The following is a 16,885-nucleotide window of genomic DNA, read 5'->3' as shown; positions in this document are numbered from 1 at the left end:
ATCAAACCCAAGAAACTCTTGTGATTTAAATACTCGTGTGCTGCAGGAGAACATTTAGAACATGGGCCTGGGATGGACCTTGAGTCAGCAGTGAAGTCAGAGCCTGTGGCCGATGCCAGACGGCCCTCCCCGCATGACCATCCCTGCCCGTTCACTTGATCCACCCCTGCGATCATTCTGACCGAGGACTTATTTCTAGCAGACGTACGGGAGTCCAGGCAGGAAAAGCCGGCCCGGGTCTTGGAAGAATCTGTCTTTATTCCACCCACAACTTCTGCAATGAAGGCAGCACGTAAGCCAAGTCAGCATCAGGCTTGGGAAACGAGCCTGCGGAAAAGGTACAGTCCCAAGACCGGCACCTCTGGAATGAGGACAGGGATCTGCCCCAGGGGGCTGCCGGGCAGGAGTGGGGGGCAGGGGGGCATGCCCTTCAGACGTTTCCGGGGCTCAGAGTCTGTGTCAGGAGGCCAGGCCACACACGTGAGACAAATAAGCCCCATGTTAGGAACTCTGTGGAATGTCTGAGTGATGGTGGCCTTCTCCTTGAGTGTTTGCTCAAGCATTGGCCAGAATGCGCTTAGTTCAATGAAAATGACACTGTTAACAGTGGGAGAGGCTGCACATGTCGGCGCGGGGGCAGGGGTGCATGGGAACTCTCCCCATCTGCTGCACAATTTTGCTCTGAACCTAAAAACTGCTATTAAAAAATAGTCTACTTAAAAAAAGTGACTGAATACCCAGTCTGGGTGCAGCACAGGGCTCCCGAAGAGGGACAAACAGAAGTGTCAGACACAGCCTGCCCTGTCCCCAAGGAGCTCCAGTCAAAGCAGGACCTGGTGACCCAGAAGTGGACCCTGGCTCAGCTGCATTGCCATTACTGGGAGCTGCTTAGAAATGCAGAGCCTCAGGCCTCTCCCAAGACCTAATGAATCAGAATCTGCATTTTTATTTTTTTTCTTTGGACGAACCATGCAGCACGTGGGATCTTAGCTCCCCGACCAGGGATCAAACCTGCGCCCCTGTAGTGGAAGTGCAGAATCTTAACCACTGGACTGCCAAGGAAGTTCCCAGAATCTGCATTTTAACAAGATCCCCAGGGGACTCAGGGGACCATTCAAGTGTGAGATACTCCAAGGAGGGGATACAGGATACATAGAAATAGCTCCTGGCCAGGGCAGGGAGAGCCCAGAGACAGGACCCTCTCTGCATGGGGGGCAGGAAAGGCTCTAAGGTGGAGACAGCATGAAAGCATGCGTAGGAGGTGGGAAGGAGTCACCACAAGAGACGGCAGGTGAGAAGGGGGCGCTCCCCATCCGGGACTGGGAATCAAAAAGCATGTTCAGAAAGAGGCCAGATGCTGTGGGCGACGAGAGGGTAGATACGTGGGCAGGGCCCTGGTGTAAGCGGCCTCACCTGCCAGGTAGAAGCCTGGATCTGCCTGTAGAGGAGGTTGGGGGACCCTGAGGTTTGGGCATCCTTGGAGCGATTCAAGCTATGATGCCATGGCCACTTTGTTAGAGCCCAGAATGGTGGCCCGGGGAGCAGAATGGCAGGGATGGATGTGGGTACTGCATCTTGGACTGGGAGTCCAGGCAGGCTGAGAGCTCATGGGGAAAACACGCTGGATGAGCTGACTTCTGCTCAGAGACCCGCATTGCTCAGCAGTGTCCCAGGTAGAACCGGGCCAAGAAAGTGCAGACCTCAGAGCTAGTCAGTCGGAACACTCATCCCCGAAGGCACTTGGACACACAAATCACAGTGAGAAAACGTGACGCATCCTTAAGAGCTTGGGAAACTAATAATAAGATTATAATAGACTTTGGTCAAAGCACAGAAGAAAACAACGGAGAGGCATAATTCTAAATTTTAAAAATAAAATACCTAAGTACCAGAAAACTCCATCTTGCTCCAACAAAGCTATGTTGCTTCTTCCTGATTTCTTATGGTTTATCTTCATAACTGCCTGTGTTTCTTCTCTTTCCTTCCCTGCCTACCAGTGCCTTGTCTGTATTTCATTCAGAGGATCTTCTGTTCATAAAAGAGCGCTTCACATGCCCATCTCTCCAAATCCCCTAATGCTGAGAACAACCATACTCTGGACACTTATTTCAAATTACAGAAATGACACTGGGTCACAAGCAAAAAAAAAATCCAATTTTGGTGCTTGTGATCATGCTTCCCCTTGTCATTCTGACATACATTCTATTATCTCCTGGCTTTGGTTCCCATTTCCTAATTCTCTTAGATTTATTTCAGTTTTTCAAAATATTCATTTAGTGTAAGGAATATATCCCAACAAGCACGTAAGCAATGCCGCTGCCTGTGATGACTCCAAAGGACATGCAGTAAAGCTTTGATTTACCAGCAGCCTGTGGATGGATGTGCTAGCAGACACCGTTCTCAACAAATGCAAAGTCTTTGGCTCAGAGCAGCACTGTCCAATGGAACCATAGGCCAAGATACATGTACAGTTTTTCTAGTAGCCACATTTTAAAAAGTGGAATTAGGGACCTGGTGGCGCGGTGGTTAAGAATCCACCTGCCAATGCAGGGGACTCGGGTTCGATCCCTGGTCTGGGAGGATCTCACATACCGCAGAGCAACTAATAAGCCCGCATGCCACAACTACTGAAGCCCACACACCTAGAGCCCGTGCTCTGCAACAAGAGAAGCCACCGCAATGAGAAGCCCGCACACCGCAATGAAGAGTAGCCCCCGCTCGCAGCAACTAGAGAAAGCCCGCGCGCAGCAACGAAGACCCAACGCAGCCAAAAATAAATAAATCTATTTTTTTAAAAAAGAAAAAAGCTTTAAAAATGAGCAAACTCTTAAAAAAAGTGGAATTAATTTTAGTAATATTTACTATACCTGAATATTCTTTCAAATGTAATCAATAATACAAAATTAATGAGATGTTTGACAGGCTGCCATAACAAAGTTCCAAAGATTGGACGCCTTAAACAAATGTATTTCCTTACAGTTCTGGAGGCGAGAAGCCAAGGCCGAGTTGTCAGAAGGATGCTTTCCTCTGAGGCCTCTCTCCTTGGCTTGTGAGACAAATCCCCACCCTGTGTCCTCACCTAGTCCTTGCTCAGTGTGTGTCTTTGTCCTAATCTCTTCTCTTTTTTTTTTTTGCGGTACGTGGGCCTCTCACTGTTGTGGCCTCTCCCATTGCGGAGCACAGGCTCTGGATGTGCAGGCTCAGCGGCCATGGCTCACGGGCCCAGCTGCTGCATGGCATGTGGGATCTTCCCAGACCGGGGCACGAACCCGTGTCCCCTGCATCGGCAGGCGGACTCTCAACCACTGCGCCACCAGGGAAGCCCCAAATCTCCTCTTCTTATATGGAGTTCAGTCATATTGGATCAGGCCCCATCTCCAAATAATCACCTTCCAAGGTAGTCGGATTAGGGCATCAACACATGAATTTCTGGTGGACACAATTCAGCTCATAACAACAGTTTCTTGTTCACGCTGAGCCTTAGAAATCCAGTGCTGTTGTACGCTGATGGTGCGTCTCAGTTTGGACTGGCCACGTTTCAGGTGCTCATGGCTGCATGGGTCCTGTGACTCTCGTAGCAGACAGCTCAGGTCGGAGCCCTGCATCATAGGAGGGCTGGCTCCCTGGGCACCTCTACCCAGAGGACCCCACACTGAGCAGCCTTTCTTCAAATTCCCATGGGCTGAATTACTTGTCAACTATCACCCATTTCAAGATATTTTTTCCCCCAAGAATCGACAGATGAGTATGGATAAAGGAGATGTGGTATATAAACACAACGGAATAGCACGCAGCCAAAAAAAAGAATGAAATAATGCCATTTGCAGCAACATGGATGGACCTAGAGATTATCATACTAAGTGAAGTCAGCCAGACAGAGAAAGACAGATATCATATGATATCACTTGTATGTGGAATCTATGAAAATGATACAAATAAACTTATTTACAAAACAGAAATAGACTCACAGACATAGAAAACAAATTTATGGTTACCAAAGGGGAAGGGGGGGGGAATAAATTAGGAGTTTGGGATTAACGTGGACACACTAGTATATATAAAATAGACAACCAACAAGGACCCACTGTATAGTACGGGGAAATCTCCTCAGTATCTTACAATAACCTATAATGGAAGAGAATCTGAAAAAGAATATACATACACACACACACACACACACACACACACACACATATATAACTGAATCACTTTGCTGTACACCTGTAACTAACACAACATTGTAAATCAACTATATTTCAATTAAAAAAAAAAAACCAGGGCTTTCCTGGTGGCGCAGTGGTTGAGAGTCCGCCTGCCGATGCAGGGGACATGGGTTCGTGCCCCGGTCCGGGAAGATCCCACATGCCACGGAGCGGCTGGGCCCGTGAGCCATGGCCGCTCAGCCTGCGCGTCCGGAGCCTGTGCTCCACAACGGGAGAGGCCACAACAGTGAGAGGCCCACGTACCACACACACAAAAAAAAACAAAACAAAAACCCAAAAAACAAAACTTCAGTCTGGGCACGGAGCACAGAAATGTGTGCATCTGGTCCTTCCCAAGGTCAAGTTCTGAATCTGCAGCAACGACCTCAGCCATGGTCTTATTCCAGAGCAGGCAGGAAGGATGTTCCTTCTCAAATCACCGCATACACCCAACACTTGGCAGGTATAATAAGACCATGTCTCGGTCTTGTTTCCTAAACGAATGTGATTTTAAATCTGGCATGAAGAAGCAAACTTACCTTCTGCTGTGACCTCCTGCCGCCCCGACTCCCCACCTGCTGAGACTTCGGGCGACCCGGCCACAGGACTGGTTCCAGCTGGAACCAGTTCTCAGGTGCTGCTGCCCCTGCATTGCCCAGCCTGGTCATGTCGTTCCCAACCCCTCCCTAACCTGAGGAAGAAATTCAACTACGGAGGAGCTGGCCCAGCACCAGGTTCTGGAGATGGTCTATTTTCACATGTCCAGTTGTGGGAAGCTGTGCAATTGGGGGATTAGAGGGAATATTACCTTTTTAGAACATACATATACTTAGGTAATTTCCACCTAGGTTAGAACCCCGCCTCACTTGTCCGATTCAATATCCTGGTAGTTTACCTGGTTTACCTGGTAGATGTAGGCGCTATGTACATTGCCTTCCCTTCTGGGCACTTCCCCACCCACTGAAGCTCGTTGTGGCCACATGATCTGCTTTAGTCAATGACACGAGCACAAACGCATGTGTCATTTCTGGGCCAAGCGTGTAGGGGCCGGGCAGTGACTCGCTGTCCCTCTGAGGCTGCATTCCTTTGTGTTGGGACCTCTGCTCACCTGGGTCCCCAGAAGTGAGGACGGACCGGCAGCATGAGTGAGAAATCCATCTGGGTTGTGTAGCACCACTGAGATGGTGAGAGGCCGAAACCCCAGCAGATTCCAGCCCGTCCCGGCTACTACAGAAGATGGATACTTACTTCCTTCTGTTAGTTTTTCCCCAGGAAATTTAATGCTTGTTGATGTTAAAACGATTTTTTTTGCTTTGCGGCTCATCATCCAGGTACTTGAAATTTCATTTGATGAAATTTTCTCCCTCACCCTCATGTTAGCCTCAGAAAGACGCGTGAACTTCTGTTTCTTTTTAACGTTCTCGTGGAGAAGTTATGGGCATTCAAAAATGGCTTTTCAGTCTCTTTTGCCAGTACGCCTCTAACAGCTGCCATGAAGACGATTCTCTCCAGTTTTTTTTTTTTTTTTTTTTTTTTTTGCGGTACGCGGGCCTCTCACTGTTGTGGCCTCTCCCGTTGCGGAGCACAGGCTCCGGACGCGCGGGCTCAGCGGCCATGGCTCATGGGCCCAGCCGCTCCGCAGCACGTGGGATCCTCCCGGACCGGGCATGAACCCGCATCCCCTGCATCGGCAGGCGGACTCTCAACCACTGCGCCACCAGGGAAGCCCTCTCCTCAGTTTTGATTAACAAGTTCAATCAAGTTGAACATTCTTGACTCCAGGTGAGCTAAGTGCTCACTTGACCAGAGCCATCCTCTGTCTCCTCCAAAACACAGAAACATGTGAGAACATGCCTTCAGCCCCTTTTTCTTTTTGCCTGTAATGCTTTATCACTTGAATTAGTTTTTCAAAACCAGGATTTCTCAACCTGGCCACGACTGACATTCTGGGCTGGACAGTTCTGAGTGGCAAGGGCTGTCTGCCTTGTAGGATGTTGAGCGGCATCCCTGACCTTGACCCACTTGATGCCAGTCCCATCCACAGCCCCAGGCATGATAACGTGAAAGGGTCCCGGTTGAGAAGCACTGTTCTAAACTGAACACATTCATTTTTTTCCCCTCCGTATGAGGCTACTTTGGCTAAAAACAAAACCAAACCCACTTGGTTCCTCAATTTATTATTTATTGAAGGCCAGCTGTCCTGCTGTCCATGAGCACCTCTCATCTGTCCGAAATCACCCTTAAATGCTGAGTATTCATTCATTTGTTCATGCATTCTTTCACTGATTTCTTTGTTCATCTAACAAACGCCCCTGTGTTACATGCCCGGCTCTGTCTGAGAGTTACATGTGTTGTGAGGGATTACACGTGTGTGGCCTCTATCTTCCCAGAGCTCATGGCCTATGGGAGACTCGCTAAAGAAATACCCGCGCAAATCTACTGTTGCAAGTTGTGGTTAAGCGCTATATAGGAAAAGAAGAGGGCACTGTGGGCATCGGAACAGAGGTGACATTAAGTTGGATGAGGACAGATGAGCCAAGGGCAGGAGCAGCAGAGGCCCGCCAGGCAGAGACAGGAAGGGCTGGGGTGGATGAGGACCCAGAAGGGGTGGTGTGGCCAGAATATAAGGAGCGAGGGAGGGAGGAGAGCTGAGATGTGGTTGGAGAGATCTCGGGGCCAGTGCTGTCAGAGGACGTGAGAACCCAGAATGACTCTCAGCAAAGGCACACACTCTTTCAGCCCCAGTGACCTCTGGCCCTCAGGCTTCCTGGGCCTCTCTGGGGTCCCACCTCCTGTTCTGCCCCCTCTGTAACACCTGATTACCCTTCTCAAAAACATAATAAGCCAGAAAGCCATCGAGGGAAGGAATGGATCCACTTTTTTAGCAGTTTGTCGAGAAACAGAATTCCCCTGGCTAAGCTAATAAAGTTTTAGCAGTTGGCCTTCATTGTGAAACCATCTCATTTCTATGAAGAAATATATTCTATTTTGCTATAGGACCAGGTATAATTCACAGACCATTTCCAAGTGGCCTCTGGCCAATCCTCATGCTATTCTGAATATTTTGATTTTTGTCCCATGTCACGGACCCCAGGGAATAAATAAAACACACATGATTTTTTCAAAAGGGCTCGGTTTATGTCGACAACCACAAAAAGGGTCAGTCATCATCCTTTCCCGATATGGGTGCTGCTGGGGGTAGAACTGGTTCCCCGCCAAAAGATATGTTGAAGTCCTAACCCTTGGTATCTGTGAATGTGACCTTATTGGAGACAGGGTCTTTGGGCGTAATCAAGTTAAGATGAGGTCACACTGGATGGCGTGGGCCCTAAATCCAATAATCGGTGCTCTTAGAAGATTTGGACACAGCGAGACACAGGGAAAAAGCCACACGAATACGTAGGCAGAAACTGGAGTGATGTATCTACAAGCCAAGGACTGCCGGCATCACCAGACACTAAGAGAGAGGCAGGAAGCAGATTCTCCCCTTGAATCATTCTCTCTCAGAGAGCACGGCCCTGCCGACATGCTGACTTTGGTTTTATAGCCTCCAGAACTGTGAGAGAACAGATTCCTGCCCAGTGGGTAGGCCTATGTTACTGCAGCCCTAAGAAACGAATACAGGTACCGTCATGGAATTCTCTGTTCACTTTTCTCAAGGTTAAAAAAAAAAAAAAAAAAAAAGGCTGGTAACTGAGATGAGTTAAGAATCCTGATGAAGGCACAGAATGAGCTTAGAAGTCACTTTGGTGGCAGATTTTAAAAACTTCTTAACTGAAGAAGCCCCCCCCCCCTTTTTGTTTGCGGTACGCGGGCCTCTCACTGTTGTGGCCTCTCCCGCCGCAGAGCACAGGCTCCGAATGCACAGGCTCAGTGGCCATGGCTCACGGGCCCAGCCACTCCATGGCATGTGGGATCTTCCCGGACCGGGGCACGAACCCGTGTCCCCCACATCGGCAGGCGGACTCTCAACCACTGCGCCACCAGGGAAGCCCCCCCGCCTTTATTTTAATAGTTATTATTTATCTGAATCACATGAACTACAGTGATGAGACCTATTACTGGCTGATTAAAATGATGGCAGGTTTCCTTTTAGTAGAAGTCAACAGATTAAATAATTTTGTTTGAGCCAGTTAATGGAGAGGACACCAACATGAGAGACACTGGTCTTGCCATGGGAATAATATTTTGGTGACAACAGAAAAACGCAAACTGTCAAGGGAAAGCATTAGCTCTAACGTAGCCAGAAATTCCCCCAAATCAGTGTCCCAGCCTGGGTTCTCTCTGGCAAGGATTATGAAAACACTTGTGCCTTTCAGTCCTAACTTTCAGCAGAGCATCTACAAAAGGGCGATTGATTTTTATTTTTGCTAGGATTTGTACTTAGAAGTGCCAGCAGAAGGGCCATGCATAAAACCTTCAGATATACAATCTGTAACAAATTTCTGGTACCACAAACACCATGTGTTAAAAAACGTGTTTACAACGCTGCAAGAAGGTGCACACAAAGAGGAAAACACCAGAAAAATTGCATTTTTTTTTTACCTTGCCTTTGTCGAAGTAGTGGATGATTTCCTGGTAGAGCCGCTCTTTCAGCTGCCCCTGTGTTGTCGCCTGGTACCCGTCCCGCTGGGTGAGGTGGGCCGCGCACACGTCCTCCGACCACTGAGGCAAAAGCAAAGCGTAAGTGGTGCCTGGTGAGGGCACGGCCAGGGCTACCGTTTCCCTACCGTCAGGTCAGAATGCACAGTAAGCCCTGAATTCAGTGTGGGCACTCGGGCCATGATTCTGGGGGTCATTGGAGCTGCTGCCATCAGGCTGTCGGGTCTGGAATTGAGGGCAGAACCTCTGTGCAGAGGCCTCAAGACGAGTGAAAGAAAGAAGAAGGCAAAGCTGGGTCTAGATTCACACAGAAGAGAAACCCAGCAGGTTCTCGACAGCACTGTCAGCTTGCCCATGATGCCTTGGAACCTTCCAGATGAATGAGGAACCGGGTGATCTGTGGCTGCCTCAAGTGGGGCATCCCTGGGTGGCGGCCTCAGTCCTGCGCTGCTCAACATTTTAATCAACAGCAGAAGGCACATGGACTCCACTTACAGGTCGTAAAGAAAGCTCCTTACAGACAGGGAGGTGTCTTGGGATCTTCAGCTCTAGGCACGTTGCCTGTCGCAAAGGCAGGGCTCGGCCAGCGTTTGTGGACGTGACAGTGGACTTATGGGATGAAGGAAGGATGCATCAAAGTGAAGGCAAGCTCATTTGACACCTAAACTCCTAAACTTATGCTCAAGCAATCAACGGCACTAAATATAGGGTTCAATAAGCCTCAATATTTGGTGGGGACCTACTATGTGCAAGGCACCAGGTCAAAGGTGAGTCAGAAGATGCCTGCCCCAGAGAGAGTGCTGTTACAAATTAGAGCACAGTGGTATATAATAACTCTGCAGAAAAGATTTCATGGGCAATTTAAGGGCGGGAGGCAGGACAAGGGGTTCTGAGGAGGCTCCCTGGAGGAAAGAATCAGGATGAGCTCACTCATCAGTTGGACTCAGGAGGTGGGTCTTGACCCTGTTTTAAGACAGGACAGTGAGGATGCTACCAAGAAAGCAGCGGACTTGCAGGCTGCCTGGACCACAGTGGGGTGGGAGGGTCCCCACTGGACTCAGGGCTAGCCAGGCCATATCTGGAGCAATGGGACCAGCTGTGGTGCCACATTTTAGGGGGCATGACAAATGGACAGGAACCACTGGGGCAGAGGGCAAAGGCCCCAAGGGACAGGCCTGCAAAAGTGCAAGGCTCCCCAAGAGGCGGGCTCTCACAGCACACACCCCCTCCCACCTTCCCGAAGCCAGAGGGGCTCTGGAGCACTCTGTGCTGGACCCCAGGGCTCCAAAGAACAGGGTGAAAGGGCCATGGGGCCAGATGGGCTCTCTAGCACCTGGAATGTCAAGTAAGAATGAGAAACCTTCACGCTGCTGCAAATTCTTGCACCTTCAAATGAGAAGTGCGTAGCCCAACCATAACTGGGAGTTACAAACTCAATTAATTGTGGCATTTTCACCACATGGCCAGATTTCTACTTTCATGAAGGGTAAAAGTAAAATTTTACATGATTCTGAAATGGAACTACAATAAGATAAATAAGAATAAGAAAGTCTGGATGCCAAATAACTTCCTTGGAGTTTAAAATCACCTAAAAAAATACTGAATGGAGAAGCAAAACTCCTTTATACCTTCCACTTAAACAATGAGATGAAATAACTTGATTGCTAGGCGAAAGGTTGATGTTTTTATTGCCCTTGTTTTTATTTTTGACAAAATAGCCTTAACCAAAAAAAGAAGACCCTATTTGAGGATTTTTACTCAATGAACAAGAATATATCAATCATGGTGAAGAATTTTCATAAAGATACAAGGAACGTTCTTTAGTCTGTTGATTAACCAGCATGAATTCACGTTTACTGCAATATCAAAACATATTTAGGACAAACTGCAATATGTAATGATGTAAAAGATACGGAGAGCGATTATTTGGCATCTAACTGGAAAATTCAAAACCCCAGTGGAAATGATAATGCAATTGGGCCCATTGATTTGGGTTGTGAAACATCCTTGTACCGTTTGTGACAAACCTGTCTGGGCTCAATAAGTGCAATGATTAAACAAATGATACTTCATACACATATATCTATTTTACATTCACACGCCCGTAGAAAAGTTTATGTACTATGAGAGAGAGTAAGGGTGACCAAGCAGCTTGCCAAGCCCATTTTAATTTCCCTGGTGTAAAAGATATATCTTCGTAGTTTAAAAATCACCTTGTTACTAAAATTTGGGTTTCTAACAAATGAAAGCCATTAGAATTCAAAGTGGGATGGCTGGTGTGAGATGCCCCAACTGATATCTCTATCTTCGTAAATGACAGTCCTTAGGAGAGCTTTATATGGTGCAAAGCCAAAGGGGTACCATGGATGACTATGGATGAGGCATTCAGATTGAAACGAGTCTCACTGTGTTTTCTTTATAAAGGACTCTTGTTTTCAGGCAAAGGTCAATCTCCACACTCCAGTGTCCCTAAAGCAGCTTATGAGTATGCATCTCACACAAGCTACTGGAGAGTTCAGGACTGGGCCAAGGGCTGGAAGATTCTTGCTGGGGATTCATTGCCTAACACGGCCCCCTCCTCAGTCCTCTCAGCACCCGGCAGACACTGCTTAATGCTCATTTTTAATGTAATCTCATCTGGTTACCTTTCATTCAGTTCTTGGTATGCGGGGGCCTGGCTTGAGTTTAGACACACGATCCCTTGAATGAGCAATCTTTATGTAGGGACACTCAACTCAGTTCTAACTCTCATAGTTGTTCCTCTTTACCTAGTTTATAATTTTTCAATTTTTTATGAGGGTATAATGGGAAAGATGATCCAGTGACTTGTTAAAGTTTTGAAGTATAAAACTAGAAGTTGTAAAGAAATTCCCTCATCTATCCACCTACCTACCCACACATCCATCCACCCACACATCCATCCATCCATCCATCCATCCACTCACACATCCGTCCATCCATCCAGCCACACATCCATCCATCTACCCACACATCCATCCACACATCCATCCATCCATGAATCCATCAATCCACCCAACCACACATCCATCCATCCATCCATCAACACATCCATCCATCCACCCACACATCCATCTTGCCATCCATCAATACAAACAACCACCCAGTTATTTACTGTGGGTCCACTCTGTATGACTAACTGGGCTGAAAATGGACATGGGGAGAGCATGAATATATTATGGCAAAACACACACACACACACACACACACACACACACACACACACACACCCCAATGTCCAAAGCTATCTGAATAACAAAAGGACACTGAGAGCTGAAAGCTGTCGTGCCAGACCTATGCTGAGGGGTAACATCCCCCAGGAGAATCAGGCAGGAAGTCAAACATGAACTGATGGACCAACAGGAGATCTCAATGGAACTGCTTAGAACATACCGAGAGAAAAGTCATGATCTGGTCCCTACACTCTGAAAAAATAATGAGAGGTGGGCTCATCCTCTCTCTTAGCTATTGTACCACAGAAGTTCCTTCTTATTGAGGTCGCCCTCCGGCATGACTGGGTCCTGTTGGCAGGAATAAGGAATCGCAGAATCTCTAACTCACTGCTGGCAGACCAATGATGGGTGTTTAAGATGCTCAGTGATAACTTGCTCTGACATCTTGTCCAATTTGCATTCAGGAGAGCCAAATCTATAATCAAAGTACTTCTTAACTCTCTTTGTTTATGTCATTGCATTGAGTCAACATCCATAAAATCTTAAGTTCTAGGTCTACTGAAATCTGTCATGGAAAAATCAAATGTTAAATGATCTTATAATTTATAACGACAGGATCATGAAAGTATATGGTAATTTTTACTACCTTCAGAAGCTTCGCATGGAGAAGCAAGGTATAGGCTGCTTCAGTGTAGTTATCACATTCCTTGTGCAGGTCACAGAGCTTGTACAAATACCTGAGACGATAAAACATAGGTACATTCTTAAAGCATCACCAAATAATTTGTGTTGAGAATTGCAAGAGCTAAATTCTACCTTCAACAGTAAATCATCTCTATACTGTCTTTTTACAATCTTCACAATGCATAATGCCTTGGAAGCTTCTGGTACACGAAGCACTAAGAAAAACCAACCAGGGTAATACACAGTAGATATATTTTTAAAATTTAAGTCCTGTCTTTTCAGGACAAAACTGAAGGTGGCACAAGGAGGTGGAATTATACTTCAAGGTTTCTCATTCTTTCTCATATTTTCCAGAGTTTTCTTTCTTGCAATTGAAATGAGAGTACACAATGTTTGATTGTGATTTCTTACATTTCTATTGAGTCCAAATATACACACACACAAAATCCATAAAAATACAAATCCATAAGAATAAAGAGCTCCAATGATCACAGCGAATGGATCAAAAGAATTCCTCTGACATAAAGAAATAAAAGTTAAATCTAATATAAAGCAACCTACATTTTTTTTGTATACACTTTTTTTTTAACATCTTTATTGGAGTATAATTGCTTTACAGTGGTGTGTTAGTTTCTGCTTTATGACGAACTGAATCAGCTATACATATACATATATCCCCATATCTCTTCCCTCTTGCATCTCCCTCCCTCCCACCACAGCCTACATTTTGGATAAAAGAAACTGATTGTTTTCCTCATGGTTTATTATATTCACATGGTACTGTTTTTAAAGGTAAAAGTTAAAAAGTCTTAGAAATCAAAAGTTAGAAAATCATGTTTTTGTTTACTCTTTATACAAATAAATACACTAGAGACTTAACAAAAAAAGAAAGAAAATAATGCTTAATGTAACTAATCCATCATTAAACTCTAATGCCACGTGGATTATATAATTATTCTGGTCTCATAAGTGGTAATCTTGCTAAAATTTGACACTGGCCCCTAAGAGTGACCAAGAAGAAGAGGGTACCAATCATAGCCCACCATCCTAGAGAAAAAGGCAAGTGAAGGAGAAAAATCCAGAAGAAAATACGAAACTTGAGAATTTGGTACCCAGGTAAGAATAGACTGAAAACGTATACTATTGCCTTATTTCTTTCTTTTCTTTCCTTTTTTTTTTTTTTTTTTTTTTGCGGTACGCGGGCCTCTCACTGTTGTGGCCTCTCCCGTTGTGGAGCACAGGCTCCAGACGCGCAGGCTCAGCGGCCATGGCTCACGGGGCCCAGCCGCTCCGCGGCAGGTGGGATCTTCCCCGACTGGGGCACGAACCCGCGTCCCCTGCATCGGCAGGCGGACTCCCAACCACTGCGCCACCAGGGAGGCCCTATTGCCTTATTTCTGATAAAGTTAAGACTGGACTTCTCATTTGATCATATGGCTTACTGTGAAACAATATAATTTGTGGCAGTGCCTTTTTTCTAAAGGGCCATATAAGGGTCGGTCAAGAGGAACAAAAACCCTGTGAAATAATAATTTTCTTCTGAGCTGGCTAAGGATGCCCCCCACCCCAAATCTCCATATCGGCACGGACAAACTGCACCAGGCCTGACGATACTTCTGGGAGCTCCACCAAATTCAAACTCTAGCCTTCACGATTTCCTACAAGATCAACCCCTGTGGCTATAAAACACTTTTTAGCATGGACTTGACAAACAGCAGTTATCATAAACAGGTCGAGGGTGCAGACAAGCCCGATGCTCACATACCTTATATACATTTCTTCTCTTTCAATCTCTTTGTAGAAATTCTGAAAAATCAAACCACAACACTGTTTTAAGAAACCAGTTCTATAAAAGGTGTCACATACACATAAAAAATCCACAGTTCTTCAACTTGTGTCAAACACAGCCAAATGGACCCAGATCTTTGGATATGAACCATAAGTTCACATAAAATGCAAAAACACCTTACACTGTTCTTCTTTTTTTTTTTTTTTTTTTGGCTGGTGGGGGTGTGATTCTAACGAATAAATTTCCTATACTTTACACAGTGTAGTGTGTATATGTTAATCCCAATTAATCTCCTATTTTATCCCTACCCCCCCTTCCCCTTTGGTAACCATAAGTTTGTTTTCTAAATCTGTGAGTCTATTTCTGTTTTGTAAAATAGTTCATCTGTATCAGTTTTTTAGATTTCACATATAAACGATATCATATATCTTTCTCCATCTGACTTACTTCACTTAGTATGATAATCTCCAGGTCCATGCATGTTGCTGCAAATGGCATTATTTCATTCTTTTTTATGGCTGAGTAATATTCCATTGTGTATATATATATATATATATATCACATCTAAATAGATAACCAACAAGAACCTACTGTATAGCATAGGGAACTACACTCAATATCTTGTCATAACCTATAATGGAAAAGAATCTTTATATTCAGATATATATAGACCTGAATCACTTTGCTGTATACCTGAAACTAACACAACATTGTAAATCAACTCTATTTCAGTAAAACAAAAAGGAAATAAAAAACATGCTTGGCAATAAATTTTTAAAAATTAAAAAATAAAATAAATGCTGTGATGGCTTAAATCTACTTCTGTCATTTGAAAGTCACCTGTTTTCAGTTAAAACAAAAGATTACCGAAAGATATGATATCTTCACCATTCTTAACCATTGTAATCTCATTAGAAGTGAAAAAAAAATTTTGGAATAAGCATCATCAACATGATTTAAAGCATGCTGGGTCTAGCCTCACTTACCAAGAGCCACAAGAAGGCAACGTGGCATTGTAGACCTGATGTCCAACACAGTAGCCACGAGCCACATGTATTCAAATAGGAAGTCAATTTAATTAAAATTGAATGAAGTTAAAAATTCACTTCCTCAGTTGCACTTGCCACACACTTTTGAGTGCTCAATAGCCGTATGGAGCCAGTGCTACTGTCTTGAATAGTGTAGATACAGAGCATCTCCATTATCAAGAAATTTCTGTCGGAAAGCGCTGCTCTAGACAGACCTTCCAAAACACAGTAAGAAAACTGGTTGCTGCTTAAAAAACACCTCGTGTACCGCATTGATTGATAGAGGAAGGTTAGTTAGCAGATTGTCAACAATAGGCTAATTCTACACATTGTAGACTAGTTTCAGGATGGGCATAAATATTTCTATTACAATTACATTTCTTAATGTGAAATCTCTATAAACACTCTAAAATCTTTTATCGTTCACGAGGCACCAGAAAGGTGAAGAACAGTCACGTAACAAGGCCTAAGGTATGGAAACACCACTGCCACTTTCAATGTGAAATTTAGCACCTGCACACGATGTTAGAACTCTAGAATGGGGGCCTGAGATAACTAGTGAATAGCACCATCATAAAGGCATGCAGTTACCCAAGAAGATGAAACAGCCTGTTTCATTTCATTAGCCAAAGAAAGACACTGCTTCCACAACTGATCTCTCCGAAAAGAAATCATAAACAAATGCAGAGAGTAAGCGGGGGCGCGTTTAGAAAGACGCACCGAGATTTTCACATTTTGCAGCACCTGAGATTTGCGTGTCCTCTGGTTCATGTGCTGTGTCTGGGTAATGAGGATATTTTCAGCTGACGGCTCGGAGCGATGTAACAAAGGGAACCTACATCAAAGGCAGAGGATGAGCCCTTCACTTCCAACTCACCAGTATTTACACGCTACGATTTCACACCACCCTCTTCTGCACTCCTATTTTTAATCCTTTCCTAAGCTTTTGATCATTCTCCTCTACAATTTCACAACGGGGATATCTTGCGACTTTTCCTCCCTCTCTCCGAGATACGGAAGTGTCTTCTATTTCCTGCCTGCTCTGCGTTCTGTTCCCTGCCTAGGACTTCAAAACCTCCCTAGAACTGAAGGACGTTCATCTCAAATCCCAATTTCTTTATAAAACTTCTTCTTTCTTTATGTAAAAGTTCACACTGCTCGGTGCCCCACTTCTGGGCTCTGCGGGCATCCTCCCACCCCACATGGTCCTCTCCGCACCAGGGCTGACATCTGTCTAAGCAACCCTGTTGGGACTAGGTCCCCAATTCCAGTCCAGCGCTATGCGTTGATCTTTCAGAGCACAAGCATTTTCAATTTTGTACTCCTTCATAACTAAGACACATCTTAAGATTTTTAGGGGGCTTCCCTGGTGGCGCAGTGGTTGAGAGT

General features: G+C 45.3%; 1 protein-coding gene across 11 annotated transcripts in view; it reads right to left on the bottom strand.

The window, feature by feature from the left end:
• Window positions 1-16,885, bottom strand: part of DOCK1 (dedicator of cytokinesis 1) — a gene marked incomplete at both ends in the record, with an annotated part of 536,109 nt that overhangs the window by 57,344 nt on the left and 461,880 nt on the right. For 9 of the 11 annotated variants that reach the window (XM_079700789.1, XM_079700792.1, XM_079700794.1 and 6 more), the window contains 3 exons: window positions 8,748-8,867; window positions 12,642-12,732; window positions 14,445-14,485. In XM_079700789.1, coding sequence (XP_079556915.1) covers window positions 8,748-8,867; window positions 12,642-12,732; window positions 14,445-14,485 — 252 coding nt within the window. The remainder of the gene's footprint in view (window positions 1-8,747; window positions 8,868-12,641; window positions 12,733-14,444; window positions 14,486-16,885) is intronic. The other 2 variants (XM_079700795.1, XM_079700799.1) reach the window with 1 other exon arrangement.

Source organism: Hyperoodon ampullatus (assembly GCF_949752795.1).
Source record: "Hyperoodon ampullatus genome assembly, chromosome: 1".
NCBI lineage: Eukaryota > Metazoa > Chordata > Mammalia > Artiodactyla > Ziphiidae > Hyperoodon > Hyperoodon ampullatus.
This window is presented reverse-complemented; position numbering and strand designations above follow the sequence as displayed.